A 19523-nucleotide genomic window follows, 5' to 3' on the forward strand; every position below is an offset into this window, starting at 1 on the left:
CTTTGAAAAGAAAAACACGCGCATCAGTTTCTTTTAGAGTTTTCTTTGATTTGAAACTTAAAAATTTATTTCACGATTTCAGTTTTAACAAATATTCAACAAAATCCAATTTATAATTAACATATAGATCTTTATTTCGTTTACTTTTTACTGTTTTTTTTTTAATAATTATTGTCGGTGATAGTTGAGATAAAACAGAAGAAAGATGGATAACAAAAACAAAGGAAAGATGGTTGAGGACGATGATTCAAAGGAGATGGAAAAAAACAAAGGAAAGATGGTTGCTGACGATGATTCAAAGGAGCTGAAGAAAAACAAAGGAAAGATGGTTGAGGACGATGATTCAAAGGAGATGAGAAAAAACAAAGGAAAGATGGTTGCGGACGATGATGCAAAGGAGCTGAAACAAAACAAAGGAAAGATGGTTGCGGAGGATGATACAAAGGAGACGAAACCAATGTTAACTTGTGCTCTCTGTTTCAAGATACTTGACACAGACTCGGCCGCAGTCCTATCTCAGTGCCTCCACAGATGTGAGTCATATCAATTCTCTCTGATTATATTTTTTTGTTTTGTTTTGTTGATTCTGCATGCTTTTTTATTTATAATAATCATGAGTCGTTATTTATCATGAGCTTAATACGCAAATATGTAGGAAATAAATAATTCTATCATCTATAAACTGGTTATAGTAATTCATGCATTGCGTATACTGTTCACTAGAAGAACTTTAGTGCCTTCAATAGCTGGCTTCATAAGGTGTATTTGATATGAAGATTGGAATTTGTATAATCAATTTCAGCTCCAAATAAAAGGATTTATTAAATTTTTGTAAACAGTTTGCTTGGGATGCGTTACTGGCAAGATACTAAGAGATGATTGGAGTTGTTGTCTACTCTGCTTCGCTGAACTTGGTCCCCAGCCTCTCGGAGAATACAGGTACTCACTTCAATCTATTTAAATTATAATCATTTTCCATTTTTAGTTCTTGGTTTCATATTACTTCGTGAAACATTTTCTACATTAAACCAAGTGGTTGTGAGCTAGCTAGTGGTTTCCACTTCTTGAGGAATTGTCTTGTTGATCTAGGTCAGAGTCGGAACTCGAAATTTCTGAAACTTCATCGTCATCCTCCTCCTCTTCTGAAGATTCGGCGTCATCCTCAGACTCTTCTGAAGCTCCTAAGCAAGAAGATATGAAAGATGTAGATCCATCAGTTCAAGCAAAGAAGAAGCACAAGGTGACAAAAGAATAAGTACAAGGCTGGTCCTCTTGTACGGTCGCATATCTCAACCTTGAATTAGTTCTCTCAAGGGTACTAATGATGCAAGTTATCTTCTGGGTTTTTTCTTTACTCTCATTTCTTGAAAAACTATTTTCAGTTATTGAATAAGTCTTTGTCCTCTCTACTTTGACATTAAGAAAGCAAAGTTGGTTGATGTAGTAAGGCCCAAAAGACCTCGAACAAAGGGTTATTTATTTTTTTCAGTTTGGTTTAATTGAACTAGTTTGCTTTTTATGTTTAGTTTGTTTAGTTTCCGCTCTTTTTGTCTTGGAAGTAGCTTCGTAGATCTTCTCATCTATGCTTTCTGAAGGCTGATTCTTATTATGTTGACGGATTTTGCTCGGTTAAGATATCCTTTCAGATCACTACATATCTCTTTTAGATTTATTCTTGCCGGTGTTTGTCGATCAGGTTTGTTGCTACTAAAAGTTTTCTTATTTGTCCGTGATCTAGGTCCTTCGTTTTGGTTGTCTTGTTGAAAACTTTCTCCCAAAAATCGTTTGAACTTGAAGTTAACCTATAACGCTTCTACCAAACCTTTTGTTTTAAGTTGATCTTTCAGTTGTTCTTTTGACTTCGCCGGGTCCTTGTGTTTTGTGATCTAGACGTAGGTTGAATGAGATTGTTGTAGCTTCTTATAGAACATATAGAAGCAGCCCAAACTTAAGTCTTATGTTAAGCCAATAAGCCCTTTAGTTTATGTATTCTAAGGTTTTAAGAAAGTTTAGATATATATATGTTGCTATGAGGATGAATGTGAAAAACATTGAAAAACTTCTGATTTAGTAGTCTTTTGGGTTAAAGTTTCGGTATTTTAGACTATTTTTTGTTGTGTTTGTCTTTCTTCATTACAACGATATTCGGAAAAATGTGGTTCTACTTTCAAGGGATACCATATTAACTATTTCCGCCGACTCTGTATCCTTCCAATCATTGATATTAAGTAGTTATTTGTCAAGATATAGACTTTTTAATATTATACATGGTCGGCTACTCGGCTTAGCATAACGAATCCGTCGTAATGACATATGATCGCAAATCATACAAATCCGTAATTATCTAACAAAATAATCATAGCTTAGAGGAGAGATCTAGCTCCTCTCGTTAAACACTAATCAATAATTACTGAATTCCAATTGATTAATATATAATAGACAATCCATAAAAAAACATAAAAATTTAAACCATAAACCAGAATAGATGAATCCAAATGCCATAACTATCTACCGAGATAATAATAGAACATTATGTCCTACTAAACGATTGGTGAACCCATACTGATTGACGTAGAAGAATTCTAAACCCAAATTGGAATGGGCTGGGATAAATAAAACATAATGTCGTAACTATATATTATATTGTATTGGAGGAACTCTAACACAATGTCTTAACTACCCAACAAAATATGTAAACTACCCAATACCTAACTACAGATGCCAACCAAATTTTAAATGAGTAAACTAGAGTCGAATCACAAAAAAAAAAAAAAAAATGTTATGAGCCAATGAGAATGCAAGTTAATTTTTAAACACATCGTTTGTTTAAGATTTCCAAAGGGCTACATAAATTTCTATTCAAATCAAGAAAAATTTACAGTAAAAGCATTCAAATAAAAAGACAAAATATAAGCAATGAGAACTAAACAAAAGTAATGCAGAGAAGATCGATAAGAGAAAGTATTGGGTATTGGAGTCAGGTCAAAGACTTGATATGACTAATATTTGGAAAATGATGCTAAGAAACTTGGTCAAAGTTCAATTTGAAGACATAAATCACAGAAAGTAGACAAATCTATTCTCATACACTAATCCATTTACTAATCACTATGCTAATCAATTTTTTCATTAATAACTTAGTGACCAGTAATCCTTAAGAATAAGTCTATTGAACCTACAAATCATCTTTAGAATCAGTACCCACTAGTTTAAAATGAAGTGCATGACTCAGAGTGGAGTTAGGCATTTCATTAAATACTTTCAAGAAATGAAATATCTCATAAAATTAGGTTCGATTAGCAAAGATCACACATACTGTTAATGCATTCTAATCATTTAGATGTGTAAACATACAAACCTAGACATCATTAATCGACCTAACTTACCTATCACAAGGCTCATAGTTAAAGTATTCACACAGAAAAAAAGAAATGCAATAAAAAAAGATAAAAGATCAAGACATAAATATAATAAAATTAATAGAGGAAAAAAATATATATAATAAAATTAATAAAGAAAGTGAAAGTTTGACAAATTATAATGATGTGCTCAAGATCCTAGAGAAATCATATCAAACAGGCAAAAAGAATGTTGCTAAGGATAGTCATGACATAAAATTAGGTCTAAGTTTAATTATACTAGAAAGTGGGTGAACCGGGTCCATCCACAACAAATCAGGTCAGGTGACCGCCATGCAAATCTCCAGGACAACTTCTTTCATCTCGGTTTCTTATCCTTGGCATCGGTTGTGGGCATCAGCGTTTGGACTGATGTGGGTGTCTCCACGGAGCGTATTCTTCTTCGTAACTTTGCTCGTTCCCTGCATCGGTCATTCAACTGATGCAGAGGTCTTTAGGGGTAGGTCTTTTTTGGTACTTCATATCTGCTACGTCGCCTCCCTGCATCAGTTTAGCAACCCATGCATGCTTCTCGTCTTTTGATTTATTCCTTCTAGTGTTTTCTCCCTCAAATGTATTCCTCAGCAAGCCTTCAAAAGTACTTATGAGAATTGATATGCAAGTCCAGAATGCTATATACACAATCTAAGACCCTAAGATTGCAAGACATGAAAATCTTAGGCTAGATGCATGATAATGAATGAAACTATGCAAAAAGAAATGGAAATAACGGAGAAAAGAAGTACACATCAACTACCCAAAAAAAATTCTACTAACATTAAAACATATTATGTTTTACGAGAAACTTTCTTAACAATTACTGCTCATTTTTAAAAATTAGACCATCAACTTCTCGTCTTTCAAAATTTTCCGTTTTATTAGATTTACTAAACTATATAACAAATTTGTATGAATACTTGTTCTTTTACTTCAAAAGGTTTGAAATTTATAGTGCAATATCCCTAGTTATAGATTACGCTGACATTTTAAAAAATAAAACAATAACAAAAGAAAAGTGTATACTAGGCTTTGAAAAATTATATATACTTTTAAAATATCAGTTAATTAGTTTATGGCTCCCATGTTAGTATAATCAAATAAACAAGGTGGTCAGATTTTAGTCATGTACCAACTCAATTCATTATTAATTTAGATAATAATGCAAATACAAGGAATAAAAAAATTTCCAACGTTTTCCGATGTGTATGTCTTTCACTGACTCTGTGTGTAAATTTTAACACCCCTGTCATTAGCAATTTGATAATTCTAGTTTTTTTTTTTTTGCAACATCATTCAAAAGAACTCAGAAAATTTTCTGAAATCATTTTTATAGCTTAAAGTATTTAAAACAATGAATATTAAAATGTGATGAAATTTTTGTTGATAAAGTTAATCTGTATTTGAATTTAGACTAGGCTATCTAGAAAGCGTCTGACCTCATTGTTTTGTAAGAATTTAATTTTTGTGTAGTGTTAGAAGAATTAATTATATGCTAGTCAAAAATTTTTATGAAGTATGAAGTTTGACTAAAAAATAAACCAATTTTAAATATTAGAAAATATTTTATTATAGAAATTCCATAGCCTAACCATTTTTGTATTTGTTTTCTTAAGACCGCCACCAAAATACCTATTATTCGTAAAACAATTTCTGTGGTATGCTGTGATACTTTGAAAGGACACAATTAAAAAACAGTAATTCTGGGATTTTCTTAATATACTTTACTCTCTTAATATATAGAATTTTTTTCTGGAAAAAGCAATTAATGTTTCCATTTCATCCATATGACATATGTCTGATTCATGCATTAGCCTTCACTTTATAGAAATTCAGAAAAAAATATTTTTAATTAACTTTTGACAAAATTTCATTGGTTTATAAATTAAGTAATTTCAATCTGACAATATATATATATATATATATATGTGTGTGTGTGAAAGAATTTGTGAAATCTAGAAGGCGTATCTTGAAGCAGGCATAGCTACAAACGAGAAAAAGGTACGGATGCACTCCTTTTTCTGTTTGAAACATCTATTTTATGAATTATACTGGGTTTTTTTCTTTTTTCTTTTTTTCCGAATTATACTGGGTTATACTAGAAGTTTATGAGCCAAACAGGCAGAAAATAAAGGATATTAGTAAATTATAAACAAAAATCCTTAAGAAGACATGAGAGTATCACAGGATAAAAGCAGTTAATGTTGATGAAGTTTACAGACAACCAACAATCTCCAAATTATAATAGCTAAAAAATAGATCTTTATTTCGTTTACTTTTTATTGTTTTTTCTATTGTTGTTGGTAGAAGTTGAGATAAAACAAAAGAAAGATGGACAAAAAAAACAAAGGAAGGATGGTCGAGGAGGATGATAAAATGGCTGTTAATACGAAGGAGCTGAAACCATTGTTTACTTGTGCTATATGTCTCATGATATTTCGCCAAACCACAGCCCTATCTTGCCTCCACAGATGTGAGCCATCTATTCTCTCTAATTGATTTGCATCATTCTGTTTTGTTGGGTTCTGCATTATTTATTCTATAATCATCATTAGTCGTTATTGATCATGAGCTCTATATTTTGTGTATACATCTCTTCTATCTTTCATAGAAAATACTTAATAGTTATATATATATACCATTTGATCATCTATAAATATTTATATTACTTCACACTATTGCGTATATATACTGTTCACTACAAGAACTATTTTGCCTTTAGTCGCTCGGTTCATATGTTATATCTTATTACATCATTTTGTTGTGTTAGGTTCTTTTTTTTTTTAAATGAAATTGTGAAGGTTCTACATTCCTTATTTTATAATCATTAGTCGTTATTGATCATGAGCTTTATATTTGTGTATACATCTCTTTTATATTTCATAGCAAATACTAAATAGTTATATATATATATATATATATATATATATATACAGTTTGATCATCTAGAAATAGTTATATTACTTCACACCATTGCGTATATATACTGTTCACTACAAGAACTATTTTGCCTTTAGTCGATCGGTTCATATGTTGTATCTGATTACATCATTTTGTTGTGTTGGGTTCTACATTCCTTATTTTATAATCATTAGTCGTTATTTATCATGAGCTTTATACTTTGTGTATGTATATCTGTTTTATCTCTTATAGCACATAGTAATACGCATATATATATGACTTAATCATCTCTAAACTGATTATATTACTGTTCACTACTAGAACTATATTTTGATATCAGGATTGAAATTATTATAAATTTTTCAACCCCAACTAAATCTTTTGTAAACAGTTTGTTGGAAATGCATCTCTGGCAAGATAAACGAACATGATTGGAAATGTTGTCCAGTCTGCTATAATGATTTTGGTCCAGAACCTCTCGAAGAACTCAGGTACTCACTTCAGTCTAACCATTTTTTAGTTCTCGGTTTCAGATTACTTCTTGAAACATTTTCTACGTTATATTTATATTCATATTTACTTCATTGATATTTCCTCTATACACTCATGTATATATTCTTCAAATAATTTTGGTTTACATTACAGATCCGACCAGACTTTCGATAGGTTGATTCGGATGATCTGGGGGAAACAAGAAAATGTGGAGTTGGAATCCGAATCTTCTTCGTCTTCATCCTCCGACACTTCTGGATCATCGTCGTCATCCTACGACTCTTCTGGAAACCCAGAGCAAGAAGATGCGGGTCCATCGATACATGCAACGAAGAAGTACAAGGTGACGAAAAACTAGGATGTTCAGGAGCTACATGCGTCATGGTACTCTTGTTTGGTCGCAAATCTCTTGATGGCGCAAGTTATCTTCTGGCTTTCTTCTTTACTCATATCTTGAAAAACTATTTTCAATTATTGAATAAGTCTTCGACCCCTCTGCTTTCACATCAAGAAAGCAAAGTTGGTTGATGTAATAAGCCCAAAAGTCTTTGGACAAAGTTTCCTTTTGTTTGTTTCGATTTGGTTTAACTGAAGTACTGAACTAGCTTGCTTTTGATCTTTTTGTTTTGGTTTCAAGATATTTGAACCGTTATATTACAACCCTAGTGTTTTTCTATTCAAATCGCTGAGCTTGAACTTCGAAAATGATAAATCATAAGGAACAACAATTAAAACTAGGATTAAATATTACTTTTCAAAATGATTTGGTTCTTCGGGTTTTAGCTAGATCAATCAGCAGTTCTTCGTTTGTACTACCTTTGTTTCATGATAATTGTGTTTTTCGACGCTTACTAAGAAAAATTCTCAATTTAATAACCTAAAATAATAGAGATAAAACTAATTTTTTATTTAAAATCTAATTTGGAAAAAAAAAACAAAACGAATTGATTTGTAAAATAATAACAATTTTTTTGGCAGTCTGATTCCTATTTAATTTACAAGGTATAAAGACATTTATATTTAAATTATATTTTAGTTAAGTTTGTTATTCTCGTGTTAGTATATATTTGCTGGTCAAATTTTTTTCATATTAACTTATAAATCGTGTTATTCAGATAAGAATGCCAGTACAAAGCTAGTCATGTCAACTTATCTTGAAACGTTTTCGGATGTATTTTATACATGATATATATCATAATCCCTTAAATAACAATTTTGACAATTTAAATTAAAAGATTCTTTTGTAATATCATCCAAATGTTTCTTAATAATAGCTTTTTTCTATCTTATAATTAAAAAGGTATATATAATAGTGTAATAAAATATTTATGTATTTTGTTCAAAATTAGACAAAGCTATGATCAAAGTTTAACAATCTATAGTACATTGTGATCTTGTAAGAAATCAATTTCCATGTATGAAGATTGAATAGCAATTTTATGTTTTTATTTCTAATAGAGTCACAATTCTTAAATTTTCATTTTTGTGGTATTCTGTGATCTTTAAAAAGAAAACAAAAAAGAAGAATTGGAATTTTGACTACCCTTTTTCTATATTATTTTAAAACTAACTTAATCTAAATAAGATTTGTTTCATGCACTTTACCCTTAATATAGAAAAGTACAGAATAAAATTTTAGTGTTTGCATATAATGTATATATGAAATTTGATTCATGCACATTATGAGTCTTTCATTTTTCAGAAATACATAAATATTTTTTTGTTGATTAAAATAAAAAAAGCTTTGTTAAAAATGAATTAATTAACATCAAATAGTTTAACACTATATATATCATTGTCACATGAAGGAATTTGTGCAAGCTAAAAAGTAAACGTCATAGCTACAAAGGTATGTGCGCTTGTATTTTTGTTTTCAATGTATTTGTTCATGTCTTTTAGTTTGTTTTCTTTTTTTTTTGTTAAAGCTTTTAGTTTGCTTTCAATATATAAAAACCGTTTTGCATACTCACATATTCCACTACAAGTCTACAATTCTTACAAAAAGATCCAACAAACAATTCTTAACCATTAACTACTACTACGAAGGTTGGAACTCGGATATATAACTCGATCTATTTATCTATTTTGTTTTCTATATATCTTTTGTACATATCTTATATATATAATCTCTTTTAAAGAATAATTTTTATTATTAAGAAGCAATTCTCAAACAAATAAGCATAACAACCCAAATACTAGCTTAGGCTTTCTAAAATGTGCCCACTTTACTTTGGCGTCAGATTCGTTTCATACAAATGATAAATAAGAAACCATATTCATTTAGCACACTTACATATTGTTTTTGTGGGGCAAAGCACAGTTGCATATTTATCATTTCAATATCTAAAAAAAAAAGGTCCAACAAACAGCATAATAATGATATTTAGCATTTGAGTCTCCTTAAGCATCAACTATGAAAAATGAAAACGATAATCAAACATTATGATAACAAACAAACAAACAAATTTTTGTAAAAAAACGTGTGCATCGGTTTGTTTTTTATTTAATTTTTAAATTTGAAATATTATATTACCATAATAATGTTGTATTTATATATCTATAAAAAAAATTCAATATAGATTATATACCATATTAAAATACATATTTTTTTGGTCAAAGTAATTTATTTTGGTTTGGAGTTAGTTTGTTAACAATAAACTTAGAATCTATAAAACTTATGAAATTTAAGTCTCAAAAGTGTTAGCTGTGCTGTTATTAATATACTTAATATTGGTGAAGTTCATAAACAAATATCCATTTTTACAATATCAAAATAGATCTTCATTGCGTTTTGTTTTTGTTGTTGTTGTTGATAGAAATTGAGGAGAGGCAAAGAAAGATGGCGGCAGAGACTTGTGATATCTGCAAAAATTTAATTGGCCAAGGCACATCTTTAAACCAGTGTCTTCACAAATGTGAGCCCTCAATTCCCTCTAATTAAATTGTTTTCTTTCATTTCCAATTTTTATATGAATATTTGAGCAAATTTATCTTGTTAGCTGTTTTTGTTCTTTTGTTTCAGCAGCAGTTTGTTCTGTTGGGGTTCTGCATTCTTTATTTTAATGGATATTTCATTGGGTATAATCTTACTATTGAAAATAAAATAAAAATTAGAATATATCAATGAAATCGATTTAGTCGAATAGTCGAGATTATGAAAATCATCAAGAAAGATAGATGATTATTGATATATACACCAAATTTGTAGTTTAGAATATTTATTTTTATCTCTATAATTATAATTTATATTTACGTTTATTATAATGTACAAAAGTTAGGTATAGTTTCATCTCTATCCCGCATATTAATCAGTTGAAGTACTCAAAAGAGTTTCTTAACAATTTGATTTTGATATTTTAAAATGATTCATTTATAAATTTAAATTTAATTTTTGAAAAAAATAGTTGAACTACTTATAAAGTGACAAGTCTCTAAGAATTCTTCATGGGCTTCTCAAAATTTCTCAAATTAAAATCGATTTTCACTATTTTTTTTTACTTTTTTAATCTTTTTTTTTTTAATTTTCATGTCGAAGTACTCATTAAGATCTCAGAGACTCCCACTTGAAATGTTCATAGTCGTTCGTGATGCTTTTAACACTATAATCTACCAGTGAGTCGTCATTTATCATGAGCTTCATATTATGTGTATATGTACAACTTTTAATCTTTCATAGAAATAGTTATATCCATATAACTATGGATGAAAAAATAAATAAATAATCTATAAATTGGTTAGAAACTTATATTACGTCACCTTGCATTTACTCACTAAATGAACTTTTTTTTTTGTTTTTTGATAGCTGTGGAAAATGGCAAGCCATTGATACCGAGTAAGGCTGAGGAAGATGACAACAAAATTTTGATGCAACCACTCGTCGGTAACATTGGTGTCAATATGGAGCCTACTGTTTTTGGAGCTTCTTCGTCATCTCCCATGGATATGAAAGATGTCAAGCCATTGACAATGGTTAAGTCTGAAGATGGTACGACACCGTTGATGCAAACACAAACCGGTGAAAGTAGTGTCGAGTCGGAGAGAGCTGATGAGCCAGTGGATGATGAGCCAATGGTTGATGAGCCAATGGTTGATGAGTCAATGGATGATGAGCCAATGGATAATGAGCCAATGGTTGATGAGCCGGTTTTGCATTCTAATGGCTTTGAAGATCAAAACCATGTCCCCCTATCCAATGAAGATACAGAGGAGGAAACCTCTGGTGGTGAAGAAGAAGATGCACCACAGCAAGCAGCTGATCCTGTGGGGAACGATGCACCACAGCAAGAAGCTGATCCTGTGGGAAACGATGCACCACAGCAAGCAGCTGATCCTGTGGGGAACGATGCACCACAAAATGCTCTTGGAGACAACAATATTCCACTCTGGTTTACATTACTCGCTTTTAAAAACCAGTAAGGCTTTAGTATTGCTCAGATTTTTATCTCTTGCTTAAATGTATATGTCTTATATTAAAACATGTTCGTGCTTGTCTTTTAGGGATACCGATGCACCATTGCCACAAATCCCCTCTCGTTACCTGAGGATCAAGTAAGCTCACTTCTTCATCTCTTTTGAATTAATAAATACCTTTGTCTTTTCAGTTACGGTAATTATTTTTGGGGTGAAATTATGTTAAATAACCAAAAGCCCTACTATATTTTACTAACATGGATAATTTTGGCTACTATATTCCTTATATAAATTACAACATATACTTAATTACCCTTTATAACACACTATGCAGCCTCGCTTTTTTATTTCTTGATTCTTTTACCCCCATCTCATCTAATTTGATTTTCATATTAAACATATAATCATACTGACAAAAACTTTTTTTTTTCTCACATACCACAGTTTTAGTTTTTACACATATTTTAAAAACTACATTTTTGTTTTTGGTTTCGAGTTTATTCACAGAGTTTAAAGCTTATTTTTGGATTAGAAGTTTAGCTTTTTAGGTTTAGGGTTTAGAATTTTGGACTGTACATTTATTTATGTAGGACTTATGTTTTATGTTTAAAAGTATAGTATAACATTTTATTTTATGTGTTTCTATATAGTACAACATAATATTCACTTAATTCTACACAAAACATATAGACATACGAATGATCTACATAGAGACAACAATGGAGTAGTTTTTTTTTTAAATAATTAACCTCTCTTTTTAGGGTTTTAAAACATTTATAGTGTTTGAAACTTCTTGATTGTTTGAGTTTGGCATTAAGGATTCAGGATTTAGGGTTAGTATATTGGATTTAGGATTTATGAATAATATAGTATAGCATTGTATCTTATGGGTAAAACGATAATATATACTAAAGATATGATGATGTTATAAGAAAGAGATGATGATGGCAACCTCTCACCTCTCTCATGCCATTTCATGTAAAAGAAAGAAGTACCTTAGTCATAATGGCAATAAAATGGTTACGTGTAAATTTACAATATTTACATAGCTATATTTATTATGTATCTACATGAAATTGTTATTCAACAAATTAACTTTTTTTTATGATTATTTGCTTGTTAATCTTCACAGGGACAGTAACTTACCTGTTTCATATGTCCAGAAGTACGTTGCAATGAAACTCAAACTCGAAAGCGAGGACGAGGTAACTTCCTCTTCCTCCTCTTTCTTAAACTTCTGATTTTCACTCAAACAGAAACGATATATCGATTTAGAGAGGGAATTAGGCTCTAATTAATTTGGAGGGTTTTGTGGATTATTGCAGGTGGAGTTATACTTGAGGAACCAGCCTTTGGATCCATCGATGTTGCTGTGTGACTTATTAGCGTATTGGATTGCGACTGCATGTCCTCGAAGAATCGTTACAAATGTGGGAGCTTCAGGTGCTAATTACATGCTGGTCCTCTCCTACAGTCGCAAACCTAAACCCGAGAGTCCGTGACTTAGCTATGCTCAAAGGTTACTTTTAGCGCAAGTTATCTTGTGGCTTATCTTCTCTCTTTATTCTCAAAAAACTCTTTTCAATTATTGAATAAGTCTGCATCTGCTCTACTTTCAGATCAAGAAATTAGAGCTGATTGATGTAATATTAAGACCCAAAAGTCCTTTTTTGGAACTTTTTTATTTTATTTTTTATTTTGAAGAAGGTTGAATTGAACTAGTTGATCTGGTTTCAGGATGTATGAACCGATGATATTTATTTAAATTTTTGTACTGATTTTGGTTTGTTTCAGTTTATGTTATTCAGATTCTGTTTAGTTTAGTTGGTTTATCAAGATTTATAGACCGATTGGTTTATCAAAACTTTCGGGTTGGTTTTAGTTCCGGTCAATGAAGGGGACAAGAAATAGAAATTGGTTCGGTTAACTTTGGTAATCTGGTTAGAGACATTCGGTTTGACTTCGATCAATTTCCCATATGGTTGGTTTCTTTTCAGGGGAATTGGCCGAACTCGAAACTAACCAGTTCTGTTTTTAGGATTGGCTAATGACAATTTGGAGTTTCATGTCTTTAATCAACTGTAACTAATCTCATAATTGGAACCTAAACCAATCAAGAAAGCAATCTTAAAGAGGATATCTCAAAAATGAAAGGGAATAAAAGAGCTAGGCTAAGATTACTTAACCTATCAAAAGACTTCAGGTTTGTATAACAATCACATGTACGGCTCATCGGATCCTGTGAGTGAGATGGGACCAAGTGAATCGTCTTCCATAGTTGCCAGAACTTGAACATCGTTTCCTTCTGTGTCTACTCCATCCTCAAACCGCACTGCGTAAACCTCAAACCTCACAACAACTTCAGCAGCTATCTTAGTGAGATCGTCTTTCTGAAAACACGGCTTCTCGTCCTCTGACTCTGCAGCCGGTAAATACCGGTAACCCGGCATTTTCAAGCGAGAGAGGTATGCGTTTCTGAGTGGACCCGACCGGATAAAAACTCCGGTCAAATACACTTTGTATACAACCCCTTGCAAGATATCTCCTTTTGCAGGCAAGAACGTGCGGCATGTGAAGGAGACAGTGAAACTGAGGACCTGTTCTTGATGATCGTTGTTGTTGTTGTTGTTGTTACTGTTGTTGTTACTGATGCTCTTTAGGGCGGTGATGCCGAGATAGAAACCGTGTTCCCTGCATGCTGTCTCGCCTATTAGATCGTTGAGTAGTCTTGATATAATCTGTTGGTGTGATGGCGATTGGCTCTTCAAGAGTTTGCCACATATAGCCACGTCCCGAGTAATTTCTACTTCTGAAAACATGTTTCACCTGAGGCCAAGTTCAAGGAGTAATCATACAAACCGTAAGACAAAATGAGTCCTACAACTATAAACAAGAACTATAAAAGATTAATCAAGCAGTTTAAAGTGCAGGTCATTAAGAAACCATCAAATTAAGTAGTTAGAGCGTTTAATGTAACTGCTAAGAGTTAATTGTTCAGCTTAGCAAAGGAATCAACCAAAAGCAGAAAATTGAAAGCAAAGTAGTCAAAAATTGAAACTGCTTATTCACATTAAAACCTGGAAAAAAGCACTAAAACTGCTTCAACAAGATTTAACAGGTCAAACAATCTTCTGGGAAATTTACACAACTCTGAAGTGATCTTAACAGATACAAAATGAGTCCTAAAACTATAAACCGCTGCTCATAACTCTAACTCGCAATTTCCACCTGACAAAAGAAGATTTATAAAGCAGTTCAAAGTGCGGGTCATCAAGAAACCATCAATTAAGCAACTGCAGATAACAAATTTTATGATTAAAGTTAGAGCGTTTAGCCTTATATGTAACTGCTAAGAGTTATTTGATCAGCTTCATTCTAGATTGGAGCAAAGGAATCAACCAAAAGAAGAAAACTGAAAGGAAACTAGTCAAAAACTGAAACTGCTCGCTCATTTACATTAAGCCCTAACTGAAAACACTGAAACTGCTCATTTTCACAACTCTGAAGTGATCTTAACAGATACATGAAGATTCCTTTTTTTTTTCTCTACTCCAAGAAAACCACAATAACCTTACAGAGAAAGAGGAATCGATACATGCTTCTTGCTTCCAATACCAACTAGCTACACAACATATGTATAACTGTCTGAAATCTCCTTCGATGTTCGATTCTACCTTGAAAACTTCATTTACAGAGAAACCCATCATCGTAATAATTAAAACTTTCCCTCTATTTTTCAAAATGATAAACCCAAATGTATTCCCTTTATCACTAAATCGAATTCGCACGCGTAACAAAATCTTCAACAAAAACAGAGGAGAATCGCAAATCAAAAGGGCGAAAAAAATCTAACCTTGGAAAGAAAATTCGATGACTCATAGATTTCTCCTACTCTCTGCAAATTTGTAATAGCACTTTTGACTGAAGAAAAATGGTTCCGGACACAAAGGACGTATGTTACTGAACTCTATTGCATTTTGAGCGCATTTTAGCCTCTTTCTGTTGAACTTTTACTAGAATACGCCGTTTTGGGCCATGTTTGTTAAAAAAGAATTTGTTCTTGGCCCGGTTACGAAAGACCACATATCCAAACAACCCTCTAAATATCTCCACCATCTTTCCCCGCCATGGATAACACAGATCCAGAGCTTTCGTCTCGTAGCCGAAAGGAAAAAAAAAGAAAAGCTGGAATTTATATCGGCATTTTTCTATGAATTTAAGATTTTCTATGTTTCTGTGAGTACCCATTTGAGATAATTTGTCTCAGAGATGACGATGAATCCAAGTCACCATTTTTGCCCAGCAGCTGTTAATTCGTTGGGAAGCTCCTTCTGCGAATTCCATGGAAACAGTTCCTTTCGATTCTTAAGGTACGGCTCATCAATTTCACTTTGGTCACATAACGGTGCTGAAGCTTCATCGAGGAGATTGGATTTCTCTACTATGAAGAAGGCTAAAAGATTATCGTGTGATGGTAATAGTAGCAGTAGGAATGAGGATTGGAACAGAAACCATAAGCATAATCAATTTAAACCACAAAAGGTAGTTTTAAATCATCGGAAAGGAGAGAGATTTTCGGAATTAGAGGTCACGAGTGGCGAGAACAATAGTGGGATTACTGATGGTGGTGGTCGGGGTAGTACAATGGAGAGAATTGTTGAGAAATTGAAAAAGTTTGGATTTGTAGACGATGATCAAGAGAGGAGAGTTGAGAAAGGGTTAGAGGAGGACGAATTCGATGTCCAAGAAGAGAATGTGCGGAATAGGAGAGGTGGATTCTCTGAGGAATCGCCGTTTGGTGTCTTTAGAAGCGATGGAGAAGCTCAGTTTCCATGGGAGAAGGTGAGTTCTTCTAAGGAGAAGAAGGAGCTAGTGAATGGAGTGTGGACAGCGAAGAAGGAGAGTAGATACTCGCTCGCGGAGATGACTCTTCCGGAATCAGAGCTGCATCGGTTGAGGAATGTGATGTTTCGAACCAAGAGCAAGATGAGAGTTAAAGGTGCAGGTGTTACTCAGGCCGTGGTGGAGGCGATTCAGGAGAAGTGGAAGAGCTCAGAGATTGTGAGGCTCAAGATCGAAGGTGCAAGTGCGCTCAACATGAGAAGGATGCATGAGATTTTGGAGGTTTTTACTTCTATTCAGTTTTCAAAGGCTTGATGTTTGGAGTTTAGGAATGATAAACTTTTTATTCTAATGTCCTTTCTACTTCACTGTGACAGAGAAAAACTGGTGGTTTGGTGATTTGGAGGTCAGGTACTTCAATCTCCTTGTACAAATACAAAAATGACAGCAACCGAGATGCATCAATGAAGCTGAACAAGCAAATATATAGAAGAGCAGAGACTTCACCGTCTTATTTACCTACAAGTACAAGTACAGTGGATCATAGCGTTCAACAAGTGCATCTTCCTCAGCTAGAGAAGGAGACGGCCATTGTGGGAAATAAAGAGAGGATATCTCAACAAGATGTAGAATATGAAGATGAAATAAACGAACTGTTAGAGTGTCTTGGTCCTCGTTACACAGACTGGCAGGGAGGTTATCCGTTACCTGTTGATGCTGATTTGCTTCCGGGGATCGTTCCTGGTTACGAACCACCTTTCAGGGTACTTCCTTATGGAGTGAGATCAACTCTGGGAACAAAGGAGGCAACTTCGTTAAGAAGACTTGCCACAGTTCTTCCTCCACACTTTGCTTTAGGTATTGGACTTTGGATTTTCCTTTGTGGCTTTTTGTACCGCGTGATAAGATCTTTGAAGGGTGAGATTTTCTTCTGATCTACAGGTCGAAGTAGACAAATGCAAGGTTTGGCAGCAGCTATGGTTAAGTTATGGGAAAAGAGTTTAATTGCTAAGGTTGCACTTAAACGTGGTGTACAATTGACTACTAGTGAGAGAATGGCTGAGGATATCAAGGTAATAAGATTTCACAGCTGAGTCACATGCAAATATGTTGTAGCTGTTTTTATACTAATGTGGATATCATTTGAAAAATTAGAAGTTGTCTGTATTTTTAAAAGTGAATGTTCGATATCATGATCTTGGTAAGTGACTGCAGAGATTGACGGGAGGTATGCTGCTCTCAAGGAACAAAGACTTCTTGGTTTTCTACAGAGGAAAGAGTTTTTTGTCACCAGAAGTAGCTAAAGCATTGGTGGAGAAGGAGAGACTTGCAAGGACTTTTCAAGACGAAGAGGAACAGGCACGTCTAAGAGCATCATCAGCTCTGATTGTCCCAAGTATTGAAGTTAATCAAAACTCTGTTTCTACCGGTACTCTTGGAGAAACTCTTGATGCAAGTAGTAAATGGGGAAAGAATCTTGATGACGATGTTCATGTGGAGGAAGTGAAACAAGAGGCTGAGAAGCTGAGGTCTGCAAATCTTGTCAGGAAGTTGGAAAGAAAACTTGCTTTTGTGAGTTCCTTTCTTGAGCCTTTACTTCTTACCTGTCAAGTTATATTTCACATTTGGTGTTATAAAGATTGCTCATTGAGTTAAGCGGATTATTAAACCCTTCTAGGCTGAGAAAAGGCTGCTGAAAGCTGAACGGGCGTTGGCTAAGGTGGAGGAATCGCTGAAGCCAGCAGAGCAGAGAACAGACTTTGAGGGCATAACAGATGAAGAGAGATTTATGTTCCAGAAGCTCGGATTGAAGATGAAAGCTTTCTTACTTCTTGGTAAAATTGTTTAAACAATGCGTAGGCTAATGTAATCAACTGTGTTTGAGTTATGTGTTCTCTGGGATGTGGACTCATCTGAGAAAAAACTTGATTTGATTTCATCAGGTCGAAGAGGGGTGTTTGATGGTACTGTGGAGAACATGCACTTGCACTGGAAGTACCGAGAGCTGATCAAGATTCTTGTAAAGACTAAAACTTTCGAGGGTGCGAAGAAAGTGGCGATAGCCCTTGAGGCCGAGAGTGGAGGTATCTTGGTTTCTGTTGACAAGATCTCCAAAGGCTATGCCATTATCGTGTATAGAGGAAAAGACTATAAGCGTCCTTCCGAGTTGAGGCCTAAAAACCTCTTGACAAAGAGGAAAGCTTTGGCACGTTCTCTAGAGCTCCAAAGACGCCAGGTTCGTGATTCAATTATGCAGCAACGTTTGTTGGTCTAAAAATATGCAAACTTATTCTTGACTTCTACATTTTTTTCCAACACTTAGTTTGCTTTCTTATTTGGATACTTTGGATTCAACAGGCTATTATAAAACACATTGCGGCGGTACAGGCAAGAACAGAGCAGCTGAGAGCTGAAATCGTATGGTTCTTCTCTCTATCTTTTACTGATTCAAGAACGAATGCGTATTTTTTTCTGCAACGTTAACTAACCAAAGACTCTGAATTCATTCTGTCAGGAACAAGTGGAACTTGAAAAAGACAAGGGAGTTGAGGTTGCTTACAACAAGCATGACATGGATTATCCTTCCAACGACGAGGAGACCGAAGAAACAGATGTATGATGTGTTTTTTTGCACTATAATCACTTCGTTTTCTTGAATTTCTCACCATCATCATCTTTTGTGTTTAACTCACATTCCCTTGTGCTCTTCGGTTATTGTAGGGAGAAGGAGATGACCTCTATTTATATACATACGAAGATGAGGAAGAAGATGGTAAGATTCAGGCCAAGGGTTTAATATCTGATGTTGAATTTGATTCAGATGATGACGACTGGGATTCAGATGAATCAGACACTGAGTTTGGTGATGATTCTGCATCCTCCACAACACCAGAAGCAACCTTTGTAGATCTGCAGAACGTGTAGTAACTTCATCTGCAACCATAAGAAGAACGGCTTGTGCGCATTGCAAAGAAATAAGATTTCACATCTCGCTAACTGTTCGCAGTGAGAGATACTAAGTGTGTCACCTGCAAAGAAAGATTTTAAGCTTGAGCTATGTAGATTCATATAATTGCTATAGTATATCTGCAAGTAGTTACTATTCAACAAAGTTGTTGTTACTGATTAACTACAAAATTTTTGACATTTTATCTTACAGAAATAAAACTTTTTACTCTGATGTTGAATTTAAAATTTATTTTTACTGCAATTTACTCATACTTTATTGTTTGCCAATATTCCATTTTTTCCCTTATGAGATATTGACAAACAATAAAGTATGAGTAAATTCCACTACAATGTCACTATTGTTTCAAGAATCTTTAATGAAGTATTGGAAAATTGTTGGGGTCGGTTTTCACCCATAAGACCATCTTAAAATGATTAAGTATGGAAGGAAGACAAATTAGCCGAACTGTGCTCATCAAGACAAGTGGGAGAACCGTGCTCACCAGAACAAGTGAGAGAGCCGTGGTCACCAAG

At 33.5% G+C, this 19523-nt stretch overlaps 3 protein-coding genes across 3 annotated transcripts; 2 read left to right on the top strand and 1 right to left on the bottom strand.

Moving 5' to 3' along the window:
• Positions 1–229: 229 nt before the first annotated feature.
• On the top strand, positions 230–12700 carry LOC112082013 (E3 ubiquitin protein ligase DRIP2-like). The gene is made up of 9 exons (XM_024149099.1): positions 230–533; positions 840–939; positions 1090–1240; positions 6714–6787; positions 6942–7099; positions 10591–11173; positions 11286–11336; positions 12331–12403; positions 12524–12700. The coding sequence occupies exons 1-9, from the start codon at positions 230–232 to the stop codon at positions 12698–12700; spliced, it is 1671 nt and encodes a 556-aa protein (XP_024004867.1).
• Positions 12701–13264: 564 nt separating this feature from the next.
• Positions 13265–15137, bottom strand: LOC18029332 (DNA-directed RNA polymerase subunit 7-like protein). Its single transcript, XM_006414634.2, has 2 exons — positions 15052–15137; positions 13265–14024 (listed from the first exon to the last, which is right to left on the bottom strand). Exon 2 carries the CDS (start codon positions 14015–14017, stop codon positions 13415–13417), a length of 603 nt encoding a protein of 200 aa, XP_006414697.1. The 5' UTR covers positions 14018–14024; positions 15052–15137; the 3' UTR covers positions 13265–13414.
• A 203-nt stretch (positions 15138–15340) lies between these two features.
• On the top strand, positions 15341–19221 carry LOC18029333 (CRM-domain containing factor CFM3B, chloroplastic). The gene is made up of 9 exons (XM_006414635.2): positions 15341–16322; positions 16418–16898; positions 16983–17113; positions 17256–17612; positions 17719–17875; positions 17984–18276; positions 18399–18458; positions 18556–18654; positions 18762–19221. Exons 1-9 carry the CDS (start codon positions 15468–15470, stop codon positions 18963–18965), a joined length of 2637 nt encoding a protein of 878 aa, XP_006414698.1. The 5' UTR covers positions 15341–15467; the 3' UTR covers positions 18966–19221.
• The last annotated feature ends 302 nt before the right edge of the window (positions 19222–19523 follow it).

This window comes from Eutrema salsugineum, unplaced genomic scaffold (assembly GCF_000478725.1).
Source record: "Eutrema salsugineum unplaced genomic scaffold, Eutsalg1_0 scaffold_1, whole genome shotgun sequence".
In the NCBI taxonomy this organism is placed as follows: Eukaryota; Viridiplantae; Streptophyta; class Magnoliopsida; order Brassicales; family Brassicaceae; genus Eutrema; species Eutrema salsugineum.